This window comes from Agelaius tricolor, unplaced genomic scaffold (genome assembly GCF_023055355.1).
Source record: "Agelaius tricolor isolate 1412-34295 unplaced genomic scaffold, bAgeTri1.0.p SCAF_5, whole genome shotgun sequence".
NCBI classification, from domain to species: domain Eukaryota; kingdom Metazoa; phylum Chordata; class Aves; order Passeriformes; family Icteridae; genus Agelaius; species Agelaius tricolor.
In genome coordinates, this window is record NW_027269265.1 from 35,806,400 (window position 1) to 35,833,241 (window position 26,842).

At 42.5% G+C, this 26,842-nt stretch overlaps 1 protein-coding gene across 7 annotated transcripts; it reads right to left on the bottom strand.

Annotated features, from left to right (window-relative positions):
- ZFYVE1 (zinc finger FYVE-type containing 1) lies at window positions 1–25,820 on the bottom strand. Of its 7 annotated transcripts, none has more exons than XM_071427232.1 (13): window positions 25,680–25,820; window positions 24,855–25,080; window positions 24,185–24,721; window positions 11,139–11,643; window positions 9,257–9,471; window positions 7,127–7,233; window positions 6,212–6,320; window positions 5,553–5,650; window positions 5,344–5,461; window positions 4,840–5,010; window positions 3,887–4,067; window positions 3,224–3,337; window positions 1–2,140 (listed from the first exon to the last, which is right to left on the bottom strand). In XM_071427232.1, the coding sequence occupies exons 3-13, from the start codon at window positions 24,680–24,682 to the stop codon at window positions 1,908–1,910; spliced, it is 2,349 nt and encodes a 782-aa protein (XP_071283333.1). In that variant the 5' UTR covers window positions 24,683–24,721; window positions 24,855–25,080; window positions 25,680–25,820; the 3' UTR covers window positions 1–1,907. The 7 variants fall into 7 exon arrangements, 6 of the variants coding, with proteins under 6 accessions (XP_071283333.1, XP_071283332.1, XP_071283335.1 ...); XR_011679235.1 differs by lacking the exon at window positions 24,855–25,080 and adding an exon at window positions 2,769–2,863 and having other exon boundaries at window positions 2,032–2,140; XM_071427231.1 differs by lacking the exon at window positions 24,855–25,080.
- Window positions 25,821–26,842: the final 1,022 nt, after the last annotated feature.

The window sequence follows — 26,842 nt, forward strand, 5'->3', positions numbered from 1 at the left end:
TTGTTGAAACAGATGCCAAAGATTTTATACAAGGAATGTCATGGCTGCTTTCTCTTTGTGCATAAACATGGTAGTAAAGCTACATGCATAAACAGCACACAGGGCACAGCCTACAAACCAAGAACACATTGTTCACCCATTAAAAAAATAAAGAATACTTTGAAGCACAGAATTATGCTAGATGTACAGAATGTCTTTCAAGAGAGGATTTCTACCTACTCATGCCCTTACTTGGACAACAGGAAGTTTATGGCAGACTTTTGCTTACAAAAACATAAGACAGTCCGCAGTAAACTTGGCCAGTACCGAAGGCGTCCTGGAACATCTTCTAAGTCTACTTCCTTATGTAGGCTGGATGTAGTTGTGAAGGGACAAACACTTTGTGAGCATGGTCTTTCAGAGACAAAGTGAGAACCGTTGTTGCAAGGAAAGTCAGTACACTTGTTCAGAAGATAAAGTTCTTTATAGCAGTTAATTTAATAATACAGTCTTAAAACAGGGTGTTGGGCATCTCATCACACAAGAGCACATTTAATAAGCTGGGGAAAAAATACCACAGTTGCAGGACACTGCATTAAACTCCAGCCATTCCAAGGAGGCAACTCTCATGTGGTAAAAGAATTTTTTTCTGTGTAAGCCAAGAAGGGAGAATTTTAGGCAGTTTAATCCACAATGGTCTCATACTTCTTATAAGTGGAACCACAAATCCACAGTACATGACAGTATAAGTTAGGTTAAGTGGTGCTTTTCATAATAAAATCAGTGAATTCATTGCAGTCCTTTCATAAAAAGATGAAGTCCAGTGAGTGCCAGTTGGTAGGAGCAAAGAAGAAAGGATCCCATTTTCCAGGCTGATTTGTATGTTCATATTATTAGAAGAAAGTAAGTCAAATCTGTGCAGTTTGTATGCAACCATATCTGAGAACATAGAGGCTTCAGAAACTATAGGATCACTTAAAAAGTGGGGGAAAAGGAAAGTCATCACAATCCAAACAACTCAAACTTTGTATCTCAGAATTGCCTACAAAACTTGCTCTTTTCTTCTGCTCTGGACAAAACTTTTAACTGCAATGAACTTGCAGAGAAATTTGAAGAAAACCTGAGTACATGAAAACATTGTCAGGGAGAGAAAAACCCTGCTACCTTTTGATCTGGTATTGAAGTTGAAATGGCAAGATCAGAATGTTTTGCCTCCTGCCATAAGATTTGCTTTACCTTTCAGAACTCTACCAGTCTCTGCCAGGGAGTCTGCGTTAACTTGATACCTCTTGCACTGCAAGACCATTGCTTCTATCACAGTTCAAACAAACCTGTTAATAAATCTGGGTTTAATCTTCCATGGCCAGAAGGGCAACACCTCTAGATGCAGAGCTGGTTGAACTACCAGGTGTATTTCATATAGCAACACTGGAGATTCCTGGCAGCACAGAGTCCAAACCTTCCTCACAGGACATTACAATCAGCAAGACATTCCAAAAGAAGAATTAGAAGGCCATAATTCTGATCCATTACAGTAAGGAACACCACCATCCTTAATTTGAACTAGGAATACTCAAAGCTTCATTTTCAACCATATTCTTAATATACTAAATTTTACATCATTGATATATATATATATATATATATAGTTGGTTTTTTTTTTAAATTGGAATAAAATACACTGGATTTTGGGTTGCTCATTTACAAGGGAGCTCCCTCCCTTTCTCAGTTAATTTGAAATTAAAACCTAGAGGCTGAATGTAAGCTCATTCCCAGTGTTCCAAGATGGATATAACACAAGAGGAGGCCAGAAACTGGAAACATGCACTCTGGCTGCAACAGGTTAGAAGGTGAAAGGGAGACCAGATATTTTTATTTGTAACCCTGAGAACATAAGGAATTGCAAAGATCTGGAGAGCAGCCTGGGGTTAAAGGTCACCAGGCTTTTTATTGCAGTTAAAGCAAACTCGGACGGGGTGATCCCATCCGCGAGAGGGAACCGCTCTGCGGTCATGTGAGCACTCATCACAGAATCCCTGGCCACAGGCCCGACAGTGGTGCTTGGAGAGTTTGATACTGAATTCCTTCCGGCAATTGTGGCAGTGCAGGATTTCATGATCTGGTACCCAGTATGCAGGTCGGGCAGCATCTTTTACCAGACCTAGGGAGGAAGTGAGGTGAGGGATGAGAAAGAGGGAGAACAAAATAATCCATGAACATGAGCATATCAAGAATGTACTCCAGTGGAGGCACTCACACACTGCAAGTCATATCACTGCCATTAATGGGGACGTGACCTACTGACAGAATCCTTCAATGCAATGAGCAGCCATTTAGAGTATTCTACCATTCTCCCACATTCTGCCTCTCTTCAAAGAGTAAACTGTGTCTCTTTTAATACTACCATCTTGCCTTACTCAGACTCTTCCAGAGGTTAAGACACTTGCTTTTCCCTACCTTCAGTTTTAGCTGTGGCCAAAAAAACCACCAAGTCACCAAACCAAATATTCAGAAATGCATGTAGTGTCTGAACTGAGAAAGGGATTTATTCTGCCTGTCAGAGAGCAAACACCCACAAAGGTGAAGGCCGGACATGCTGTAGGCAAAGCAGCTGAACAATGATCCGTGCAATGAGTAGGAAGTCAGGTGCAATAACAGAAGATTAAAATGTGAAATGTTTGCTGACATACCTAAACTGCCACCCAGCACAAGAAAGAGCAGTAGAGGTTCCCTGCACTAAGCTCACCATGAAAGATCAGACTACTAATTACTTCCTCATCCTTACCAACCTGGACGGCTTCAAATTCTCAGCCCTCCCCTCAGAAGTAAGTACCAAGAAGTACCAGCAGTATCCATGATCACACTTAAAAGGCACTCAGCATCTCTGAAAGAAAACCAAACCTGATAAAATGCTTCCTAATTGGCCAATCTTTAGGGAACTTCAAATGGCAGGTCACTGCAGTGAATCCATCAGGGGAGCATGAATTACTCACAGCTTGGTGCACAGTTTTGCATAATAGGGTGAAAAGAGAAAGTGTGATCTGCAGAAACAACATGCTGAAAACCAAGAGGAAACATCAAGCAGAAGAGGTCCAGAGGGCTGTGAACTCTCAACCAACAGTGGTATCATAGCAGAGGTGGCAGCCAGTCACACAAACTCTTGAAGTTTAATAACAAATTTTGCCCTTTGAAAACAAAAACACCTTTAGACAAAAAAAACCCATCAGAACAGAAGAGAACTCACCTAAGGGAATGTCCATGGCTGTCACCACCGCTCCAAGCGTGTTTTGCACAGCTTCCCCCACCTTCCTGGCAATAAGCGTACCCCCTTCCTCATCTGAAGGCAGTTCAGCCACATCTGCATGACACAAGAGTGAAGGGCTCAACACCTAAGTCCACCACTCTTTTAGCCAAGTTTCAGTTAATTTACATTAACAAAACCAGCAGCAAACCCAAAAGGCAGGTTGTAATCTCTCCTCAGCCTTTATGTTCCCCATCCACAATCTTGGATTGCAGAGTGTTCATTTTCACAATAATGGACAAAACATGCAGTCTACTGTAACATAAGCACCCCTGCTCTAATGTTAGCACCAGACCATTAGCAGTTGCTAGGAAAACAAAGTAAAGATACTAAAAGTAAAGATAAAGTACTATCTTACTAAAAGTAGAGATACTAAGATTTCTAAAGAATTACAAAATAACTTTGTCAGCAGTTCAGGTGTCTCGTAGGGTCATCTTTCTTCCAAAAGGCATTGAGCTCTTCAGCTTCCTTACCAAAAACTGTTTGGAAACCTAGTGTGAACAACACTGTCTACACCCACTGAAAATGGTTGCGATCCAGAAATTAGGGACAAAGACTTCGGGCCAGTGCTCAGGGATAGTTCTGTCACAATCAACTCAAGATTACCTAACTGGAGGCCCCTGTTGTCATAGCAGTTGTCACACACGCGGACTGGTGCTGGTCCCCAGCCTCGCTCAGGCACTGGACGGGTCTTGGAAGAACAGCCATCACAGAAGCCCTCTCCACAGGCCCGGCAGTGATGCTTTGTGTCGTTATCTTTGAAAGGTGTGTTGCACTTCTTACAACTCTAATGAGAACAACACAGAAGGAAGAACTGTTAGTTTGATCTTTCTGAGTAAAAAAAAAAGAGAGCAGAAGCCCAGGATGGCACGTTTCAGACTGAAATTGTGAAAAATACAGTTAGACACAAGACTTGGGTGCTATCAGCCCCATAACTTTACCCCAGAAAAGTGATTTAGAATAGTAGGTGTATATTGTTCAAACCAATATATTGCAAAGATCCCTTTGTTCACAATCACAAATAAACACAGCCATATCCTGCAGGGCTCAATGATGGATATTTGACCTTTGTGTGGGGTAAGAATTCAGGAGGCAGTCTTCATTGAAGAAGAATCTGCTTCCAGCAAGACACGGGGAATCCTTTCCCAGTTGAACTGTTTGGGTCAACTTTTTGCATCTGGTATGAAACCAGAGTTTAATCTATAAAAATAGTACTATCAACTGCAGTGGCCAGATTTAAGATGCTGATTATTTGCTTTGAAGAACAAATTCATGCAAGCCACGATTTTCTGTAATATTGCTGGGATAGTAGCTCACAAAGAGCAGGGAGAAACCATCTCTTTATCAGGGTTGGGCCAAGTCTTTGTTCATAATTTCTCTGGCTAAGTCAAGAATGGGAAGAGGAGAGAGCACTTCAGTTTTATCAAAGTTGTTGGAGTAGGGATTGCTGCAGTAAAACAAAGAAGCATTTAGAATCTGCAACATACTTTATTACTTAAAGAGTAAGGAAAAGGGGTTTTAGCTAGGCAAAGCCTTTCTCTCCAGCAGCTGCTATTTACCAGAATCTGGGAGTTGGGTCTCCAGTAAGCTGGGGCAATCTGGTCTGTCAACCAGGAGGTCACAGCTTTTGTGGGTCCCAGGCTAAGTTCAGATACTGATTGAGCCATGAAATTCATGCCATCCAACAAACGCTGGGCTGCATTGTTGTTGTCTTTCAGAAATCCATCAGTCTGGAATGAAACAGATATTGATTTGAGAATAAAAACAGGGAAACCTTTTTTATTAGATTCAGATGGCTCCTCAACCCATTAGTCCTGATAAACTGGAGGGCAAGCAGGAGTAAAAGATTCAGCAGCCCTGCTTTGAAAGACAGAAGTAGGTTGGCAACCTAGCCATTTCAAGATAGCCAAAAGATGTTTGAAAGCCCTTGCAAAGTCTCTTTTGAACAGCAGGGACCAGCTTAATGAAAGGCAATCTATTTTCTCCATCAACATCCAGAAGAACCAAGTTAGCATGTGCATGGCTGCACACATACACAAAGACTATCCAGCAAACAGACTTACCCCTGGCCAGACATGCTCAATTTCTGTCCTCACTACAGTGTTCACAGGGTCTTGGTTGCCAAACCAGTACTGCCGGCTGCGATACACCACCCCGCAGTTGGGGCACTCAATCACGTACCTGCACAGGAGGAGGACAGGTCACCTCTCTGGCAAGTCCCATGTACCAGGCAGCACAGAGAGCACAGAGAGCTCCCAGCTGCGGTACTCACCCTGACCAGGCATACTTGGCAAGGCCCAGCCATGGGGAATCCGTGGAAGCAGAGGTTTTTGGCACCACGCTGACCTCCATCCCTCGTTCATAACAGGCCTACAACATAAAGGCTCAATTAAAACTACATCATTGGGAATCCAAATCTACGTCTGGCTGCTGTTTAGCCACATAAAGCATATAATTAGCATACAGAGATCCACAGCAAAGGAACACTAATCAGAACTCATTTAAAAACAAAGGAAAAACCCACTATCAATAATAACATAAGGGAAGTATTTCTACATCAATAATGACCCTGATAGTAGCCAAAAATTTTCCTGTATCCTGCACAGATCCTTCAGCAAAATTGGCTAATACCAAGCACTGGGCATAAGCAAATAAGACTAACTGTCAAATATATAAAAGGTCAACATCACCCAGGTTAAGAGCAGCCAACTTCAAAATTTAGCTAGAAAATTACACATACCACACCGAGCTGATGAACTCTCCAAGCAAACATACAAGTCAGATAAGGGTCAATTTTTCTTGTCAAGGCTATGACCACCTCTGACATTAAAAATAAAAAAAGGAAGAAAACAGGCACATGCCTGTGAAATTCCTCATTTACTTGGTCATCCTTTCTTTTTTCATTCTTCAGACCTTGTCCTTGTATCTCACCTTGCAAGTGTAGACTCTGTTATCATACTGGTGAGAATATCTGCATCGACTTTTGGATTCATGAGGGACTCCTTCCTTTGCATGGTTCATGCTCTTCTTACAGCCACACCTGAGATGTAAGAGCAACCCATGAGTTGTTGTTCTTAGACAGGATAGATGTCACCAAGATTTCATTTTTACTGCTATCTTGCATTTTTATAGATGTTGTGCCCTCAAAGCATCTTCACAACTGTACATATAGCAATGACATAATTTATTATTGAAAGGCAGGCTCTTCAGAAGGAGGTGTAGCAACTGTTTCCCATACAAAGCAGCACCACACAACAATTCACTGCAGAAAATGCTCAGCATCAGAAAAGAAGCATAACCACCCACAATATCATGCTGCTATACAGCTCCCAGACTCAGAGCACTGACTGCCATCTACTGCCCTTCCAGGCTCAATCTTGGGGCTCTTTCCAGAGAGCTATAAGCCAAGATCTAATCAAATACAGAGCTCCACTTAGACCTAGTCACTGAATACAGCCCTACTCGAGGATGTATGCTTTAGGATTGTTCATACTGTTAGGGCAATAAAAATGTCAGGAAAAAAACATCATAAGAAATTTCAGGGGATTTATTTAGACACTCCTTTCTTCCTGCCCAGCTTGCATTTGGGAAAAGATATGGGCAGCACAGGTTTGTAGTCATACACAAAAATAGGTGGGCAAAACCCATGCATCCAGCTGGGATGTGGCAATAGTGGCTGTCCAGCTCACATAAGAGTGAATTTCAAGCTAACTTTGCCTGTAAGTACTAGCTGAGGGCAGATGATGTCAGGTGTCAAGATGTCACAGAAACTTTACATTATGTGGCTGCAGGCTGAGGGCAGCACTATCCTTTAAGAGGATGAAGAAGCATTTCTCATCTACTTACCCACAGCTGAGGCACACAGAGGAGCATGTGAAATATTCATCTGGAAAGAAAGAGCTGTGAGCCATCTGGTCATCAGGGATCTCCCCACTGAACCGGTCACTTAGAGCCTGTCAAACAAAAAAAGAATGAACTAGAAAGAGATTAAGGGCAATGAAGACCTTTTGCAAGAAAAAGCATGCATTTCTCTAATGGAAGGGGAGGGAGAGAGAGTACACAGCTAACAAATGTGTCTTACTAGCCTGGAAAACAAAACAAGGATTGGAAACAAATCAAGAATGCAATCTTGCACTTGTATGGAAGTGACTTGAATACTTGTAAGATATCTTTTTCTCTCCTCTCCTCTCCTCCTATTCCTAGTTTGAATTTTATAGTAGAAATAGGTGGTAGAAAATTGCATCCACCTTTGTGCATCCAATCCATGCTCAAAATAGCAGGGTTCTTGCTAAATGGGCTTTGCATTCTGGAAACCTCTGAGAAGAAACTCATAGGATCATTTCTCATAGCTCAGGAGAACACATTTCTTGCCTCTTGGCTCAGAAAGCGCTGCCCTGAGCTTTCCTCCAGCCACTTGAACAACTGCTCTTCTCTGGTGAAATGGCAAAACTGAGACAAAGGTATTTGTACCCTTTCCTAGGAACATCCATCCTCAGATTAAATCAGTCCTTAGTCTTGGCACACTAACTTTTTCCGTTCTTTCAGGTGTTATGTTTAGGGGGAAAAAAAAAAGCACTGGAACAAAGCAAATGGTTACAGTTCATCTTGACGGAGATCTCTGAAGGCATGAGATCTAGCTGAAACTCTTCCTACAGCTGAGGTTTATATAGTGGCTGCCTACCTCTCTCTTCCACCCCCTCCCCTCACAGGGTTGAGGTAGGTGGAGTGGGTGTATCTTTGCTGTCTAACAAGGGTTGACTGCACATGCACACAGACTTGTGTGTGTACCTCTCTCACCACAGCTTCCCTCAGATAAGTATGCTATTTAAACATTTTATTTCACGTAATTTCAAGGAAATTTGCTTTACATTATCTTTTAAGCTTGACTGATACTGATACTTTTGAATGAACTCAAAAGTTAGAGGAAGTGGACAGAAATCTCTAGAAAGTCTTGTGTCCTCAGCAAGAGAAGCAAAAGAAGTTAATTTGTAGTCAGTAGTGACTTGAACACAGCAAACACTTTACTGGTCATTAATTTAAGTATATCTGAAACCAGGCTACTTGATTAATGCAATAATGTCCTAGAAGTTAAACTAAAATTAATGATTCCAACTGTTTTTCCCCTTGCTGCCTGTCTGCTCCCAAATGCAAAGAACTGAGTACATGCCACCCTGACACTTCCCTCTGTGCTTCAGCTACCACTTACACAGAGCAGCCAGAATTATCTTTTCCAACAGCTGTGACTAACATCAGCAAAGACTGCTAACACTACCTCCTTCTGCAGATATGCCCTGGCTCTGCCTGCCCCTCCCCAATTACAACTATGCTCTTCACGCCAAAGAAAATATGATGTTAATCAGGCAGTGGTATGTGGAAACTTGTAGGAAAGACTACAAATTTAAAGACCCAAAAATCCCTCTGACATCCTAGCAAAATAAACTGTCTAAGAAAATCACTTGCTCTAAAGTAATACATCATTTGGCTTGATCCCATCCTGTTCCCTAGCTACCAGCACAACTCCTTTTTGCCTCCTAGACCTTGGGTTATACTACTCAGCACTAGGTTTTGCCAGCTATTAACTGTCCCCAAGTCTCTTGCATTTCCTCCTCTTGTGCTGAGGCCAACTTTAGGAATTTTATAAAAAAAACCCTTTGAAGGTCTCTCTTTGTCAATCACTGTCATTAAGCACTTGTCACTCACATCATCAGTTACTTTTTTCTTCCCAGCTCCGATTTATGATCTTGCTCAGTTTGGCTCTTTCATTTTTCTTCCATGGTCTTTACTGAAGTGCTTGTTTTGAAGTAAAAAAAAAGAAAACTACTTAGCCTCCCTGGCTGAGGGAGAATTATCATTCTCATGGAAGACTTGCATGCAAGTCTGCATCACTGTTTCAGGTGCTCTGCCTTTCTGAGCCACAGCTGAGTTAACAGCAACAGTGGTACAAATAAACACTGTGACAAATTCTTCTTCACTTACTTTTAGTGCTTTGTAGATAACCCCAGGCTGTCTAGGTGACCGAGTAGTATTGTTCTCCAGCTGCTGCTCCACAGCTCGCCTAAGACCAGAGAAATCTGTTGGAGGATTGTATGTCCTTGTTCCCTTGTAGTGAATTGAGCTGAAAGCCTCAGGAAAACAGCTTAGCTTCCGAAACCGATCCTGAATGAGCTTCTCAGGAACCTCAGAAGGATGATCTATATATAAGAGTATCAGCAAGTTCATATACAACTGATTGCTTAAAACAATACTTCAATTGCATAGTACTTTCATATGCAATATAGACCTAGTTTTTTTAATTAAATCTTCTAATACATCTGGAATGCAGTTATCATTATATCTTAAAACAAGGAAAAGAAACTTTCCAAAAGAAGTCTCTGTTTTGTGATATACAGCTTTAAATTCTAAGACCGAGTTTCTCAGGTAAAACCAGACACATCTAGATTTTGAAACAGATATCCAGATTAAGGAGCAAGTTAGGACACAATACAAGGAAACACAATGTCAGCACATTTGTTAGTTCTTCTCACCAGACCATAACTTGGTATAGCTATTCCTAGCACCTGATAAGTGGAGGACATGAACCTTACATGGGCTGCCTGTTCTCCATGCCAACCCTGCAGCAAGGAAGACTAAGCCTTTATCAACAACTTGTACATGGCAAAGCACTTCAGAATGGGCCACATCAGGTCAGACTCCACAGAGCCAACTACATTCTCCTGCTTGCTTCCAAGTACCTGCTGTACATTTCAGAATAAGGAAGGCCCCCATCTTCCCTGTCCTAAAACTACACAAACACACTTGTGTCCTCATGGGTCACTAAAGGCTGAACTGATTAAACAGAAAATGTCAACAACTTCATAAATGGCTGAATTGCTAATCAGCAAATTGGTACATAAGGAAAGGATCTGCCTTATAGGTAAGTTAAAAGTTATTAAGAAGTTACTCCAATAATAATCAGAAAGAATGTCAAGTTCTTCTACTAGTTTAAAACCTCACTGTTTAGAAAAGCCAAAATGAGAATGTGAGTCAGCCAGGACTGCTGAGGTATTTATTACACAAGAGATGGCTCCTAGATATTCACAAACAGCAGGACTGAGCCTCAGCCACTGCTGCCCATGGGACAGACTCATGTCAGAGAAGTTCATGGAGAACTGTCTCCCATGGGAGGCAGCCCACATGGAGCAGGGGAAGGACTCCTCTCCCTGAGCAGCAGCAGGAGCAATGTGTGATGAACTGGCCATAATTCCATTCCGTCTTCTTGTATGACTGGCAGGGGAGGAGGTAGAGCTGGGAAGGAGGGAGGGATGAGGGAAAGCTGGTTTTAAGATTTATTTTACTTTTCATTACCCTACTCTGATTTTGTCAGTAATAAATTGAATTAATATCCCCAAGTCAAGTCAGTTTTCCCCCCATGATGGTATTTGATGAGTGATCTCTCCCAGACCTTATCTCAACTGATTAACTTTTCATTATATTTTCTCTCTCCTGTCCAGTTGTGGAGGGGAGTGACAGAGAAGCTTCGGTGGGTGCCTGGCATCCTGCTTGGGTCAACTCACCACATTAGTTTTCACCTTCATCTGTCGTATCACCCACACTTATGAACTTGTATGATGACCCCTCCTGTGGCTGGCAGAACTCATTACTATTCAGTGCTGATGTTCAGCTGGCTAAGAGGATTATTCTAGCTGATTTGGAAGAGGGAATGCTCTTCTAGTTCCACAGCCTGGTTCCCAGACCAAAACCAGTGAAAGCAAAACCCAAATCACATTTCTACATGGTAGTAAAGAGTGCTGAATATTCAGTGCAACCTGATAGTTTACAGACAGTATTTAGCACATTGTAATTGGAATTGCCTACTCACCAGAGCCCAGTAGCTTGGTGTACACAGTCTCATGAAAGATGATGACACCTGGACCCAAAGTTGACAGAGGAACATCTAGGCCACAGCGGGCTGTGGTGGCTTTTAGCTCCTTGGTGAAGTGTTTTAAATAAGCCTCCGAGGCATCACCAAGGAATTTGAAGAGGTCATTGTGGAGCCTGTCAGCACGAGTACGGTAGATGACAAGGTCAGATATGGCCAGGACCTTCAGCAGCAGCCGTGTTCTCTGGCTCAGGTTGACAGTGGCCCCCAGCAGGCCCTCTGTATCAATGACCACCACTCTGCGGACAGGGTCATAGGCTGCCCAGACTCCAACTGTGCAAGACTCCTGTGCAGGAGATGTCTTGAAGACTTCCCGGCCATAGAAGAAAGTGTGGTTAAGGGTGTGAGACTTGCCATCCCCTGTGTTCCCAAAGATGGACACCACCTTTAGGTGCTGGTCAGGACTGCAGTCCAGTTTCTTAATAAAGTCTTCCTCATTCCTTACCTTCCAAAACAAAAAGAGAAAAATATTATAACTATGTAATTGGAATAGACAATACTGAAAACACAGCTGGTGTCAGAATTCATAAGATTAAAAAGAGTGATTACCTCCTCTTCAGATTTCATCATAAGTTTCTGAAACACCAAGAAGTACAAAGCAAAATACTAAAATGCAGTTTTGTAAACTGTACACATGGATGGGATTTATGTTGTTTCATCATGTAGCTGTTTTGGAAGTGATGCCTCACTGTGATTATGTATGTAGTCAACTCTCTAGTACATCACCCCATTCTCAGAGACAGCCCTTTCAGACAAGGGAGCACAACACTACTTCCAAGTCTGTCAGAACAGCTACCTGGAGCATGGCAGACTTTCTCAGTAGCACTGGTCTCCTGGCAAGCATGCAAATTCAGGAGTGAAAGAGGGGATTGCTTTTACCACTTTAACTTGTGTCATCCACAGAGGTTTTGTACCTGTTTAGGTACAAAAATCTCTGCCATGCACTTGTGCTGCACCTATCCACAGCCAGGGGCTCTCAGACACAGACTGTCCTATTCCCACTGCTCTGCAGCTGATCAATCCTTCAGCTGGAAAGTGGGAGCAGAGAAGAAGCAGCAAAACTGTACACTGCAGTCAGGTGCTTGAAACAGGTCAAACTGGCTCTCACAGAAGTGCCACAACTACCTCAATGATCCCTTTCATAATTTACTGTATTGTACTTTAATTAAAAAATAAAACAAAAGAAAACACACATACAAAACCAAAAAGAAGTGCAGGTAACTTCCCTTTGGCTTTACATAGTTTAAGTGTCAAGGATCATGCTGTCTAGGCTAAAGAACAGGGCATTTGCTGTTCAGATACTGGAACAACAGGAGCAGATAGTGAAATGGGCTAGGGCTCTGTACAAGAGCCTGTCCTTATCTTGTTGTAGAATAGGTCCTTGGCTTTCAGAGGTTTCATGCTTCATTCATTTGTTTAGCTCTTATTTTTTTGTCTTCCAACAGGTTTTGTCCATATATTATATGACAGGGAAAAATATGACAAACACACTTTTTGAGAAAGATTAAATTCACTTTCTTCATCTCAATTCCCTCTTCAAGGAATCCCCATCAACTGGAAAGAGCAGGGCTTCCATCCCCTCCCACCTGCCACTTAACTTCTGGAAGCTCTTAGCTATTTTCATCCTGTGAGTACAGTTGGAAGATCTCACAGTCTATGAACCAGAGAGGCAATGAGGTAATAAATGGTTTCTTTGAACAAGCTTATTTGCACATCAGCAAATTAGTTTAAGGCTCAATCAGCTCCATTTGCTTTCATCACACCTATCAACAGCACCTAGACTTTGAAGGAAAATAAAAATCAGCCAGTGTGCCAAAACCATAAAAAATAGCCAGTGTGCCAGATTGTGGTTGGGAACAGCATTCACAAAGAAAACCTGTGGGCTGTGGGCTTGCAGTAGCTTCTCACAGACTCAAACTATTCAAGGCAGCCTCACAGTGTAGAAGAAAACAGGAAACCAGAGACATCAATATGCTCTCAAGAGAATCTTTCCTGGTGTATGTGGGGGAACATAAAGATACACTGAAATTACAGGTGCACAAGAAAGAGTCTGCTTTCTTGGTAGCTGTGATTATTAGCTTATCATCAGGAAGGTAGCTTAGACGATGGATGCAGTTTTGCTTAGTGTCTCTTAAGATGTCTCTGTGGAAGAAAGGAAGTTCTTGGTTCATGGAATAGCTCCTTAAAACATTCACATATTTGACAATATAAAAATGTTACGTGTACATAAGCAAAAAGGAATATGATAATGTATTCTTCAAAAATGTTTTGGTTTTAAACCAAACTTCTCACCAAAAAGGTGACAGGTCCTTTTTGCCAGAGTCAATAGTTATGTACTCCCTGGACAACACAAAAAAATACCAGTTTTCAAACAACTGCTCAAGTATTGGCAGGATAGCTAATGGCTAAGATCTTTCAGCCAGCACTAGTTATTACTTTGGTAGCAGTTTGGGAGAGTTTGTTGAATGGGCTGAGTCAGTAATGTCAGGAGACACAAAGGACAGGAGGGACAACAGGAATAAGGGTAACTCTGAGATATATTCCCACTGTTAAGAGACAGGAGTGAACTCAAAGTTACACTGAATATCAAATCACATACCCAAAGTTATGGCCTTCTAAGTTATCCCCTTCTAGGCTCTTTGCAGACCTCCTTTCAAGACAGAACTCAGGAGTGATTTGAACAAACAAGTTACCCAGGAGCACAAGAATGCACCAAAGTCTAGCTAGTCCAATGTTTATGTCTCACAGGACTTGGTAATGAATGAAGAAGAACTTAAGACATTAAATGAGTAAATGTTTCCTAGCACACTTTACCAGTGCTCAGAAGTCAGATGACCAAGAACTTCTTGAGCAGTGGTTGCATTTAGATGATCATGGTTGGTAGAGAACCAGTAGACTATCCTCCCTTTTAGAATCTAGTCATAATTTTGGATCCTGAAACATCCTTACAATAAATTCCATGTGGGAGGAGAAGTAACAAAACCAAAACCAAGCCAAAATGACCAAAAGAAGCCCTTCCCTTTGAAGTTGAATACACTTGCACATCACTGGCTGCTCCTTGCTCTTGTGCACTAGTTGACTTTAACCAACGCTGAGTACAGGAATGATACTCTCAAAGAACCATCCACAACAACCCCCATATCAGTAGTCCAATTTACTTCCCTTGAGCAAGTTCCTTTAAGACATTAGAAGTCAGAGTGGGTGTAGTGTCAAAGCAGTAATCCCCACTTCTTTGTTTTGCTTCTCATCTCCAAAACAAATTGGTATGGTACCGCCTTGTGTTGCACATGCAAAAGGCTCACGTTTCCATAACTGTGTCCACTTCTGTGTTGCCCAAGAGCTCCACATCTCTGAGGCTGACAGCAGAGGGTAAATACAAAACCTTCCTTATGTTGCACACCTAAGTAAATTAAGGATGAAAACTGTATGCCTAAACCAAGACATGAGTCATATCTCTTCAGCCCCTTCTTGATTTTGCCATTTCTAGTACCTGAAACTCATTTATACTTTTGTTATAGTTCTTAAGAGATTCACTTCTAAAAAAGAACATTAAATCACAATTTCAATGTACATTGAAAATAAGAGAGAAATCTATAAAGCGGATTTCTTCCTTTAACTACAGCCAGTAAGACTAACCTGAGAAGAATAAGCTCCATCACAGTAAAGTGCCGCCACCAAAATTCACATCTCTGCAGGGCACCTCACAATCACTCCTGAAAAGGCAGTGCACAAACGCAAAGAAGCATAACTGGCTTAACCCAGCAACTCAAGTGCAACAGGCTATTAAAAATGCAACTGGAAATTTCCTACTTTTGCCCCAGAAGAAATTTTTGTTGATATCCACAAGTGTCTCTTGTTATCAAGTGACAAAAAAAATGATTCCCTCTGAGGAAGAGAAACTTTCTGCTATGAAACCCACAAGAGCAACAGAGCTGTGAGACAGTCCCTAAACCACAGTAATTCAAATCCTGTTTCTTCAAAGATCTTAGGCTAATTCAGGTTGAAAGTGACCTCAGGAGCTCATTACTTCCTCTAATTTTCAGAGTCCTCCAAACAAGAGATTGTGACCAAAAGCAGGTGCTCAAGAAGAATCAAAGCTGACTTTTAAGTCCAAGCACCTCTAGTTTTCTACCTTAGGTTGCCTCCTATACCTTTTCTTCTGTATGACTTTCCATGGAAAATATAATTTATGCCATTACTCAAGTCTTCCACGTATAACTTAAAATTCATAATTTATTAATTCCAATTTGATACCAAAATAAGTGCCTCTAAAAGACAAATTTCCTAAAAGTTTGATGAAAAGGGACAACAGAGCAGAAAAGAAAGACTCCAATAACCTTACTGAGGAAAGAGCATGTCTCATGTCTACCCCCTGCCACCTCCAAGACACAGCAGTAAGAGGAGCAGTCATGCCCACACATGCTAGCCAGTAAGCATGCTGGCTGGGCCATGACAGCACACATACTGCTTCTTACTCACTAGGCAGAAAATGTGGACAAGCACTGGATAATGAGAAGACCTCCCAGAAATTAGACTTCATTAATTCTACTGGTCAAAGAGTTACTTTTTACTAAGTAAATGTTTTACAGTAGCCTGAGAAAGTTTCTGCAAAGGGCTGTGTCAACAGATTAGTTTAGAGAATTGTGTATGTCATACCAGTAGTTCCAATCTGGTATTTGAGTAAGTTATTAATCACTTATCACTTACTAATCATTGATCCAGTGAACACTTAAACACATTAATCACAACTGTCCTCAGTGATCTCCTAGCCTTCAGCCAAGCTGACAGTGGACATCAGTATTTTCAGGCCTGGAGTCCTACAGAGCCTCAAGCCCAAACTGAAGGACTCGACACCAGATGGAGAGAGGACAAAATAAAACAGGGGACAGACATGCTACAGGGATGTAAGGTTAGATTCTCACACTTTGATCTTATTCCCCATATGGGTGCAGGTCTGGCTCAAGCAGATGAAAGTATTTGTGTTAGAGGTGTTTCCTAACCTGAAGGGTTTTTTCCTGTTTATTTGTCTTCACTGCAGTACCACCTATGGGTTCTGTTGAGAATTGTTATCAGCCACAGTACTTATCCAAGGACAATGCTGTCCCTGAACTGAATATATTTTTCAGACCAAAATTATCCTGTTTCTTCCCACAGTGCTGGCATAGGAATTCAGGTTCAATATATTCATGGGTTTGTATGGAGCTTGACAGCATGAGTTTCAACAGGACTTACAGGTCCCTGCAATGAAGGGCAGAGGCTGCCCATGTGTGAGGCCCACATCCATTATAATAGAACTCTGAGAGAGGCAAAGACAGAAGAGTTAAGTCCTGCTTAACAACCCTACCCAAAGAGATCCTATTTTAAATGTTTTAAAGACAGTGGTGGAAAAAAATCAAGAAGATTGGAAGTAACCCAGTCTGAATGGACTCCTCCCTAACCCAAGAGGCAATATTGACTGAAATATTGCTATTACTAGTAGACAGCAGCTAAGTTATATCATACTTCTGAAATCAGAAAAAAGACTACAAAATCCACTAAACTGTTTGCTTGCTGAAAAAGTACTTTTTCAAGGACTGAAGACTAATAAAGACTTTGAGGTGAATGCAACAGCTGCAAAAATAACACTAACATAATAGTATCATCTAACTCTAAAAGAGAACATGAAACAATGTTGCAGAAATCATGGTTTTGTATACTAAATGTCTTTCAAGTTCCTGTAGATGTTAATTTGGCCACAGAGCTACCAATTACCACGCCAAAGTCACAGTTCTAGCAGCGGAGACCACGTCCACGTGAAGAGACTTGCCCAGGCGACATCAAGTCAACAAGCGAGTTCATGCTGTCTTCCTAAATGCTCCTGAGAGGAACTCAATTACCTGTGTGAACACTACTTACACCACTGTCCTTGTTAAGAGGGGCATTTACAAACTTACTTGTATAACAGTTGCATTCTTCCTAGAAAACAGTTAGTCTGGTTATTTTCCCAATTTCAGGGTGTTTGAACCAGGCAGGCCAAAGGACTCAATCTTCTGCCTTTATGTGATCCTACAGCAAAGCATTAACAAGCCAGGTAAAAAAGCCAGAAGTGTGTACTGCAGTGACAGCTGCCTCCAGTGATCACTGCAGAAAAGAGAAAGTGAAAGCAATGGAATGAACAGAAAGGCTACAAGACAGCAAGCTGATTTTACTTTCTTGAAGTACCCCAAAGCACTCACATCCCATTCCTACTGGCAGCATCCAAGAGCACAAAAGGATTAACTGGAAAAGTGCAAAGAGGGGTACAGCAGGGGAAACACTAAAACACCCCATTTTCCCCCTCAAGACTATTTAGTTCAGAAACTGAACTAAGTTCAGGAACTTGTTGAATGAGAAGTGTGGGTAATTCCAGAGTGGCTTGCAGGCTCTCTCACCTAAATCAGTGACAATTGACTCTTCCTTCCACCTCAGCACTCATATAGCAGACAGAAGAGACAGGAAAGAAGCAAAGTATTTGACTTTAATTAATGCCCAAGAGTACTGCATCATGAAGAAGGTACAAGACTGGTTCCAGGGAAAAGCACTATTTTTAAGTGGCTATGTTAAAAATTAGCTAAGAGTTAGCTAAGAGTTAGCCTAAGACTGTCAAAGGAGCTGTGTTTGTTAAATGAATGGCTCTCTCTCCTACCTTCTAAAAATAGTCTTCCAAATGCTGGTATATGTCCAGTGGAAAAAGGAATACTCTTAACCAGCAATTGCTGAGTAGTTTCTCTACTACTTTATTCCAAAGACAGAAAACAGTGCACTTAAATTTAGGTGAACTGATAACAGACTGAGATAGGAGTAATACTGATAAATTACAAAGTAATAAGAGAAAAATTCCTAGAGTGTAGGACAGTAAACTCCCCAAAATACTTTGGCAAGAAAACTTCCCTAAAGCACAAAGAGGAGGAAAACTCATCTGTAGCACATCAACAGTATCAAGGGACAGAAATTACATATCCTGATCCAACAGATCACACCAATCTAAATAATTCAGATCCTTCAATATCTTTTCTTCCTCCTTTATATCCGTGGCAAATATACTAGCTGTGACTCCTTATTTTATAGGATATGGACTAAATTTCCCAGAAATTTACAGCTGACTGTAAAAAGCACAAAAAAATACCCCATCAAAAACACATTCCCCAACAGCAAATGAAGGAAGAGTGTCACAGGAACTAGCACTATTTGCGAGACAAATGCAAGTCAGACTTCAGAGATCATGACCTTATTTCATAAAAAAACACATACATTAGCTCCCATTAATGCACAAAGAATACTTGACAAGAAAAAGGATTCCTAGAGACTCCACTCTCTCTGAAGTCCCTAGACTTTATCCAGGCTCAAATCAGTAGATAATACGGAAAAATTACAGTACTTCCATCAGGTTTACAGCAGGAGTGAGAAAAGCAATGCAGCTAGCAACCCTGCAGAGTCATCACTATATACGTGTAACTTTTTAACAGGAGGGGACAGAGGAGGACACATGGACTATTATGCTGTTAGTGACAGGTTATTTGACGATTGTACAAAATGGTCTCCATTTAAATAAGGGCTATGGGTCCTTTTGCCTTATCTTAACTGACTGGAAAGCATTACATAGCTTCTGCTTATATCTGCTGAGGGGAAGCCCTTACTCCTTTAGGTGTCTAGACCTGCTAGAATGAATAGAAAAACCGTCAAGGAATGAGGCTATATTTAGGAAGTTGAGATATCTATTGGCACAACAAAAAGACCCTGCAAACACTGAAGAAAGGGAACTCATATGAGTATCTCAGGGGAGACATAGCAATAAAAGTATGCTCTTTTTCCCTCATAAAATTACACAGCTGGGGAAATTATTTTTGTGACTAGATAGAGGAAAATTTTTCTTTTCTTCTAGACTCCTTAGTAAGTCAGACTACAAAGTCAGTATCTTTTATTTTTGTTTGCAATTCACAGATTGGGTAATTTCTTGTGACAGAGCTAGTTTCTGGTCAAAGATGAGCAAACTCTAAGGCAGATTATTAATAACCAAGCATATCCTCTATCTTCTGGTGTCAATTAAAGACTTTTTCTACTTCTATTAAACATATGTGCTGAGTCCTCAATTAGGGCTTTGGACAAAGTGCTATTATAGAAGCCATTAGTGACACTACAACCAAGCTCTGATCTTGTGGTAAGAGCTCCCAACATCTGTTCCCCAAGATAAAAATGTTGTTATGCATTGTTAAGCATTCAGCCCTGCCTCAAAAGCAGTAGAAAATAAAAGTTTATTGTACAACAGACGTATAACTCTGCTTTATGGTAAAGAGCTCTTTTGCAAGCATATTGCATAAAGACAAAGCAAAAATGAAAACTGTTCCAGAAATTGCATAAATGTAAGTACAAGTGACAAAGAGAGATCCAGGCGAGTGGAAGAGTTCATGGGACAGTAAGAGAGCCCTAGGATTTGAAACAAGTATCACAACTTGAGTCATGTTTTTATTGCTGTATTTCACTCTGTTTTTCTTAATAGATACACAAATACCAGTTTAAAAAACCCAATTAATCGACTCTGACTTCTTATGGGAAGTGCCTCCTGTGTGCAAGGGGCAGCAAGTGCCTCCGGTGTGCTAGTGACAACACGATGATGTTTGTTTGAGAATCCAGGAAGTTAGAGATAAGAAAGGAAAGCTGACATCTTGGAAGAGCAGATCAGGAGATTCAGTTGAGGGACATACACATATAATAAAAGAGGGCATATAGTTTGAGTCTAACAAGGCAAAGAGGAGATGTGGAAGATGTAAAGAGAGCAGCGTAAGTGGGAGATGTAAAGACTGACATGACCAAAGCAATTGACTGAGGAAGTAATCCCCACAATATCATTCTCAGATGAGCAAGGAAGATAGACTATGTCAGGACCAATTAACAAACACATGAAGCAGTTATCAAGAACAATTTGATTGAAGCCTCAGCTTTAGATATGCAATAAGTAAGGCCAAAAGTTTAACACTGTGTAAAGAGAAACTGCGTAACTGAGCTTGAGAAAAACAGCCTAGAACGGGGTCTAAACTGCAGGTGATGCCAGTTTAAAAAACATCAATAAGTTTTGTTTTCTAATAGAAGTCAGTGAGGTCTTATGAGGAACAACAAGTCCTGGAAGAAGGAAGAAAAAATTCATCATGTAGGTCAGGATGCCTAGGGACTAACTCAAAAGAATTGCAAAGCATTGTGCTGTGTGGTGTGAGATAGCTGGGGCTGGGCTCCATGAAGAACAACCTCCCTCCCTGCTCTTCCACAGACTTGCAGTACAAACTTGGATTTAACCATATTTTTTAACATGAGATAGCCAACCTCTTTTTGTGGTGCTCAGATACAGTGCTCTTATGATGAACATCACAGAGAAGCTTGTATTTCACAGATACAAACTTTAGCTACCATTAGTTTTCTAAAAACAAGCAGTGGTTTAAAATGAAACCTTTTCTGCCTATATGTGTCCACTCAGCTGTTTGTTTCTGCCTAGACACGTGTAGGATGGTTCTGGGGCAGCCCGCGCTTCAAAGGATGAGTCTGGACTCTTCAGTTTTTCAGTCTTCAGATTGTTTATTATTTCTTATCTACAGAATTTTCTTTCTGCCCAGCAGAGATCTGACCTGCAAGGCAGCCAAAGGCACTCTAACCACCCACGGAGCGGTCGTGTCTTTTTATACTAAAAACTACGTACATCGTATTTACCTTTATTTCCCAATACCTTTCACCCACATTAGCAAGTGCACCTTCACCATGGACCAATCCCCAAGTGCCAACATCACCAGAGAAAATGGAAGAAAAGAAGAAGAAAGAAGAAGGACAAGACATGCCCTGATCCCTCCATCTTGTCTCCATAACCCCCTTGTACCAAAACCCTAAAATCTATATTTCACCCTGTAAATACATCATTCCTGCACCATTCATTCCCAAGTGACTCTCATGTCCTCAAACAGCTGGCACATCCCTAGAGGGATCCAAGTCAAGCTCCTGGTAACATTCCAGGAATTCTGAGCCCCCCAAGGGTTCTCTTGGTAACTCTGGACATCCGGAGTGATGTGCTGAGTTCCCACATATATGGATTTGAATGAGCACAAGTCCTCAGCTTTCTGAGCTTATGCTATACCTGCAAAGCACAAAAAGCTTTGAGCAGGCCAGCACATCTGTGCAACATGGCACAAAGACAATTATGCAGACATCAGAATTATCATAGCTGTATCTGCATAGTGCTGAGCCCAAACTGAGAATTTCCACTTCTCCTCTGAACCAATTTGCTCAGGCACAGCGCCTTATGGATTAATCTACATTGCTTCTGGATCTAGAACTAGATCAGTCATTTGCTTACACACTATAAATATTCTTCAGTTTTAGAGCTACCACTTCCAAGAAGCCAACAGGAACAGCTAGATGAAACATAACCACTTGAGCTTAATAACTCCAGGTTCCAAAGGAAACTAAAAAACAAATCTTTTAGCCCTGTGTTCAAGTTAGATGTTTGTAAACAAATATACATGAGTGATTATCTCAATCCATCATCTGCTGCTCCAGCAGTGTTAACTAGTTCCATCTAATTTGGGAGAGGGGTGGTGGTGTAAGGGTGATGTAGCTTTTACCATCTGTAATCTTGTAGCTTTTAACATTGCCAAGGCAGAATCTACCACTGATAGCAAATCAGCAGTGTCCTCTCTTATTTCCCAACCAATGCAACAACTTTCAAGTTCCAAAGGTCACTAACAGTTAAAGACAGCTGAACTACATAATTCTGTTAAATTCTTATCCTGTCTGCTCAAGCTTAAAAAGCCACACCCTCTCAAACTCTGAACCTCCCTATTTCAAGTTACTAATATTTTGGCATTTTTGGACAAAAAATTGGTTTAAATAAAGAACATTTTAATGATTTCTCCCCAAGTAATGACAAGCACAAAATAAGAGACTGATGATCACTTTCCTATAGCTAAATTAGTTTCTCCTCCTCTTATTCCCAAGAGCAAAAGACAACTACTTAGCTCTGAAGACATTTTCTGTGGCATCTGACAGGCCTTTCTAAACAAAGGTCCTTATGCTCACTAGCAGAATTATCACTATAATAGCAAGTACTCTTTAAATTCCAGCTGTCAGAAAATAATTTAATTAAAATCTCTCAAATTGCTTTGATACTGGCTGTGAGATGTCACACACATATTCAGCTGTGAGGAAGAGAGGATCACTCCAGATGGAAGAGCTCTGATTCAACATCATGATAGTGAACTAAGATCATTTTTGGAGAGCTTTTTCAACCTAACCCTGTTCTCACCAAATTGCTATGATCTGATAAAGGACCACTGCTATCCCAATAAGGAAGTTGGCTTTATTGCCCATGACATTTAAATAGCAAATGCACTCGCTTGCAGGAGGCAACCAAAGGTCTACAACAATAAGGCTTACAGATTCATGAGTATAAATATAACTTAAACCAGTACAACCACACACAGACACAGTCTGTGAGCAGCTTTGCAGGACAGCCCTGTTCCAAGGCATTTCAGAGCTTGCTCTAGTGGCCAGAGGAGGATTATTGAAAAGTCTGTATCTTAAAGTAATGGTTGCATCTGTCACACATTACAAGGAAATAAGTGTGTGCTTAGGGCTTGGAGGCATACAAACTTGAGATTGCTACAGACCTGAAACTCAAGCACTCAGTTTACAGTCACTGCTGTCCTGCATACTGTGTGTTCTATGTCAGTGCACCACAAGGACTGTCATCCTTTCCTCCCTTTCCCTTTCAAAAGCCATGACAGTTTAGCAATTGGTACACCTGAATTGACAAAAATATGGCCCAAGTATCTAGCAACTATTCTATATTATTGTATAATTACTGTGTACATACATATATATGTATGTACACACACTTCTATAGTATAGAAAAGATATGAGATACTTAAGTCAGGTTTCCTTGTGATACCTGACAGGCACATCAACTGTTACTATGATGGATACAAATAACTATCAAGAGTAAGAATATAATCACAATTCTTTTTAACGATGGTAGCATGAGTATGTTAAATTAGAGCAACCTGATACTGAATCTCCAGGTGACTATACATTTTCTTTCAATGGCTCCTGAATGAGGTTTAACATAGGGAATGCAAACTGAAAGTCAGAAAACAAAGTTCAATTTTTAGTTGTGTAATTAATCTGCTCTGTGGCTTTCATACATTTTGCCTTCTAAAATGCTTCCCAAATATAAGGGCTAACAGGAGAGTTCTATAACTGCATATATTGAATGCTAGACTTTCTGAAATAGTGCCTCCTGGGAGGCTGCTCCTAGACAACTAGTTCCTATCATTTTTATCAGCAGATCTACCCCAATGGCAACTTCCCCCTCTTTCAACAAAAGGCTAACATGTAATAACATTTGTGACAAGCAATATAGCTTAACCATGGTGTCTGTAGGACTTGTATGGAACGCTTATTTCTATTTTGTTCTATGCCTAAAAATCTGATGGATTTATTGGTGATAAATGGTAGCAATGGGCTGTAGTCTTGCATTATCACTACCTGGTACAGTACCCTCTCCTAGTTATACAGCAGGAAATTGTCTGTCAACACTCCCATTTGCAGGACACCTACTGCAATACAATGTATTCAATTTTGTTCAGGAACGATCAGCATCCTGCAGAGACAGCTCTTAGTTGTGTGTGTCTCAGTACAGAGTCAATTTTTTCACCAGCTTTGCTTACCAAGCCTCTTAGAGGAGGCTCTTGCCACACATAAGGTTTTAATGAACTTGACCTTTTGAGGAACTCATGAGCAAGGCCGTTCATAGGCACCGTGTCTTTTTGGCCCAAGATGCTCAGTGGCACTTGTACTTTACCTGGCCATCATTTTATTACTATTGCCGCCAATTACACTTCAAGTATTAACCATACACCACAGTAGCCCATTAGACTAAGAAAGAAACTAAATCATCTTGCCCGTTCACAACAAACTACAACAGTTCTTACCTGAATCTCCTCAGTTTCATCCACCAAGAGGAAACTCACAACTTTCTCTGTCATCTTCCTTCTCTTGGTCTCCTCATCCATCCCCTCCTCCTCTTCCTGTTCTTGGGCTTTGCCAGCATGGTACACGGTGACAGGGTGCTTCCTTCTGTTCCCCCCTGCATGTGTTCTCTTCTGACACTCCACACAGAGGTTGATTTTGCACACCTGGCACCTGACTGCTGCTATCTGCCTTGAGCCCGTCATACTGGCATGCATTATGTTCCCATTGGCACCTTTGCAGGAGTCACAGTATGGGACATGGCCAGGTCTTATACGGGTCCGTTCATGGTTCCGTAACCTTTCTGGCTGATGCAGCTCTTCTTCACAACGCTGGCACTGCAGGCTCCTGCACTCATCACACTCAAAGATTGCTTCATCTGTCCCACTGCAAACATAGCTTTCCTGGCACAGCAGTGTCGTGTTCTGTCCTTTCTCCACAGTTTGCGTGTGGGCACTCATCTTCAGGTTTCTTTAAAGCAATGTTTTTCCCTCCTGTTTCTGTTCCAAACAATGATATGTGTAAAAGTCAGTTCCAAATTTACTATTTCCACAAAAGAAAGAAACACAAGAGGAATGCTGTTGGTACCTAATTTTATATGAGTATATGTTTCTGTAAGATTCATACACTGACCTGCCTTGCAGGAAGACTGGTGCTAAGTGCTAATGAAGTTTTCTTTCTCCAAAATAAACTTAGACAACGTGGCTGGTTTCATGTATTATTATAATACCCAAATGCTGGTATACATTCTTTCTCTACTTAGCTGTTTAACGTACTGTCAGTGACAAGAAAAAAACCCCCAGCCCGGTGTACTTCAACAGATGCAGCAAGTATTTCCCTGAAGCTGAGAACGGAGAAGCTGGTGACACAGAGACAAAAAAGGCATAGAAATGCACAAATGCATATATATGTACACACACAAAAGGACCTTGTCAAGACTAGAAAATTCTCTGCTTTCACTCCACAGCTAAGCTCCTCCTTCAGAGAGTTCACCGTATTTATTTGCTGGGAATTTCCTGATGTGCTTCGCCAGATAAACAAAAATCCGCTCTCTTTGTGCGCTCCTTCTAGTAACACTAGAAGACGATCGCTACCGCGGTCAGGCTGACAGACGACGGATTTTTTCCCTCTCCCTCTGCGCCCCAAGTTGCCAGAGCACAGCCCTGAGACCAGCGCCCGCCGAGGGCAGCCTGCGCACCCCGCCGCCGCCGCCTTTGTCTCGACCGTTGCCTCCGGGCCGCCTCCCCTGCTCCCAGCCAGCGCGGAGCCCCTCTCGCTCCGTGATGACCCTCGGCGCCCCCTCTCCCGGCCAGTCCCGCGGCCCCGGGCGGGCGCTGGCCCGCGGGCAGCCGCACTTGTGGCTCGTCCGTCCGCGGGGGCTGCAGGCGGACCCCGCGACTCGCCTGCGGTTACGTAACGGCGGTGCCGGCCGGCGCCTCCCCCCGCGCCCGGACCTACCTGGGGCTGCGCCCGGCGCCGCGCCGGCCGCCCGGAAAGGGAGAAGCCCCCGGGTTCCTCCTGCCGAGCAGCGGCAGCGGGCGGGAGCCGCGGTGGGACCGGGAACAAAGGCGGCGCGGCACAGGGCGCCGCGAGCCGGGCTATTGTTTACAAGCCGGCGGCCACCTCTCTTCCCCTTCCTCCCGCCGGCACCCAGTGACTAAGGACTCGGGTCCCGGCCGCGGCTTCCTCCTCCACCCCGTCCCCTCTGCGCCCGAGGGGGATCTCCCGGTTCTCCTCCCCCAGGGGTCGACCATGCAGTCGGGGCGCCCGGAGGAACTGAGCAGGGCAGGGCCGGCCAGGACCCGCGCCCCCTCCGCCCGCTCCCCTCGTTGTCAGCCGGGATCAGCTGATCGCGGGGAACTTCGGGGTTATTTTCTCACCGCGGAGACGGGAAGGAGGCGAGCAGAAGGCGGGGCGGCGCGGGCACGCCGGGAGCTGTAGTCCGGGGGCTACACCGCCCCGGACTCGCCGCGCCAGCCGGGACGCGCGATGGCCGTGGGGGGCAGGTGCAGCGCCGCGGCTCTTTTTGTTTTCGCCCCACTGTCTCACACCTGCCTGAGTTCCCCAAGGAGCTGCGCCGGAGGAGTGTAAACAGCCCCCAGTAGGGTTTAAAGGGATGAAATTCGTAGCGAAGATCTTTCCTCCCACCGCCTGGAGAACGACGAGGCGGCTGCTCCCAGGCCTCCGGATCTGGCAAAAGAATGGATCACGGTGTCCACCTGAGAAGGGAGCACTTAGCGCCCAAATCTCATCTGCCACTCATGGGTTTAAACGAAGTCTTAACAAGGAGAGACACCGGTCACTGTCATTGCAGCTTTTGGGGTTTCTTTCACTACTGTAGCTTCAACCTATGGGTAAACAGCCATCATTTACATAGCTGAAAGAGACTGCAGATCCAAAACAGAGGCACACACCTGCCAGAAAATGGCAGATTCACTGTCACAAACCGGAGCCATGGGAATCGGAGCTGAACGCCAAACAGAGATGGACAAAGAAACCACTCGGTGAGGAAGGACCTTGGTCAGTAGTGGCTCCAACCCCATGTTGGCTCATGGGGTGCTACAGGAAAATAGCAAGTTACTTTTTATTGGCTGATTTAGATCATATACAAAAAAATTTTT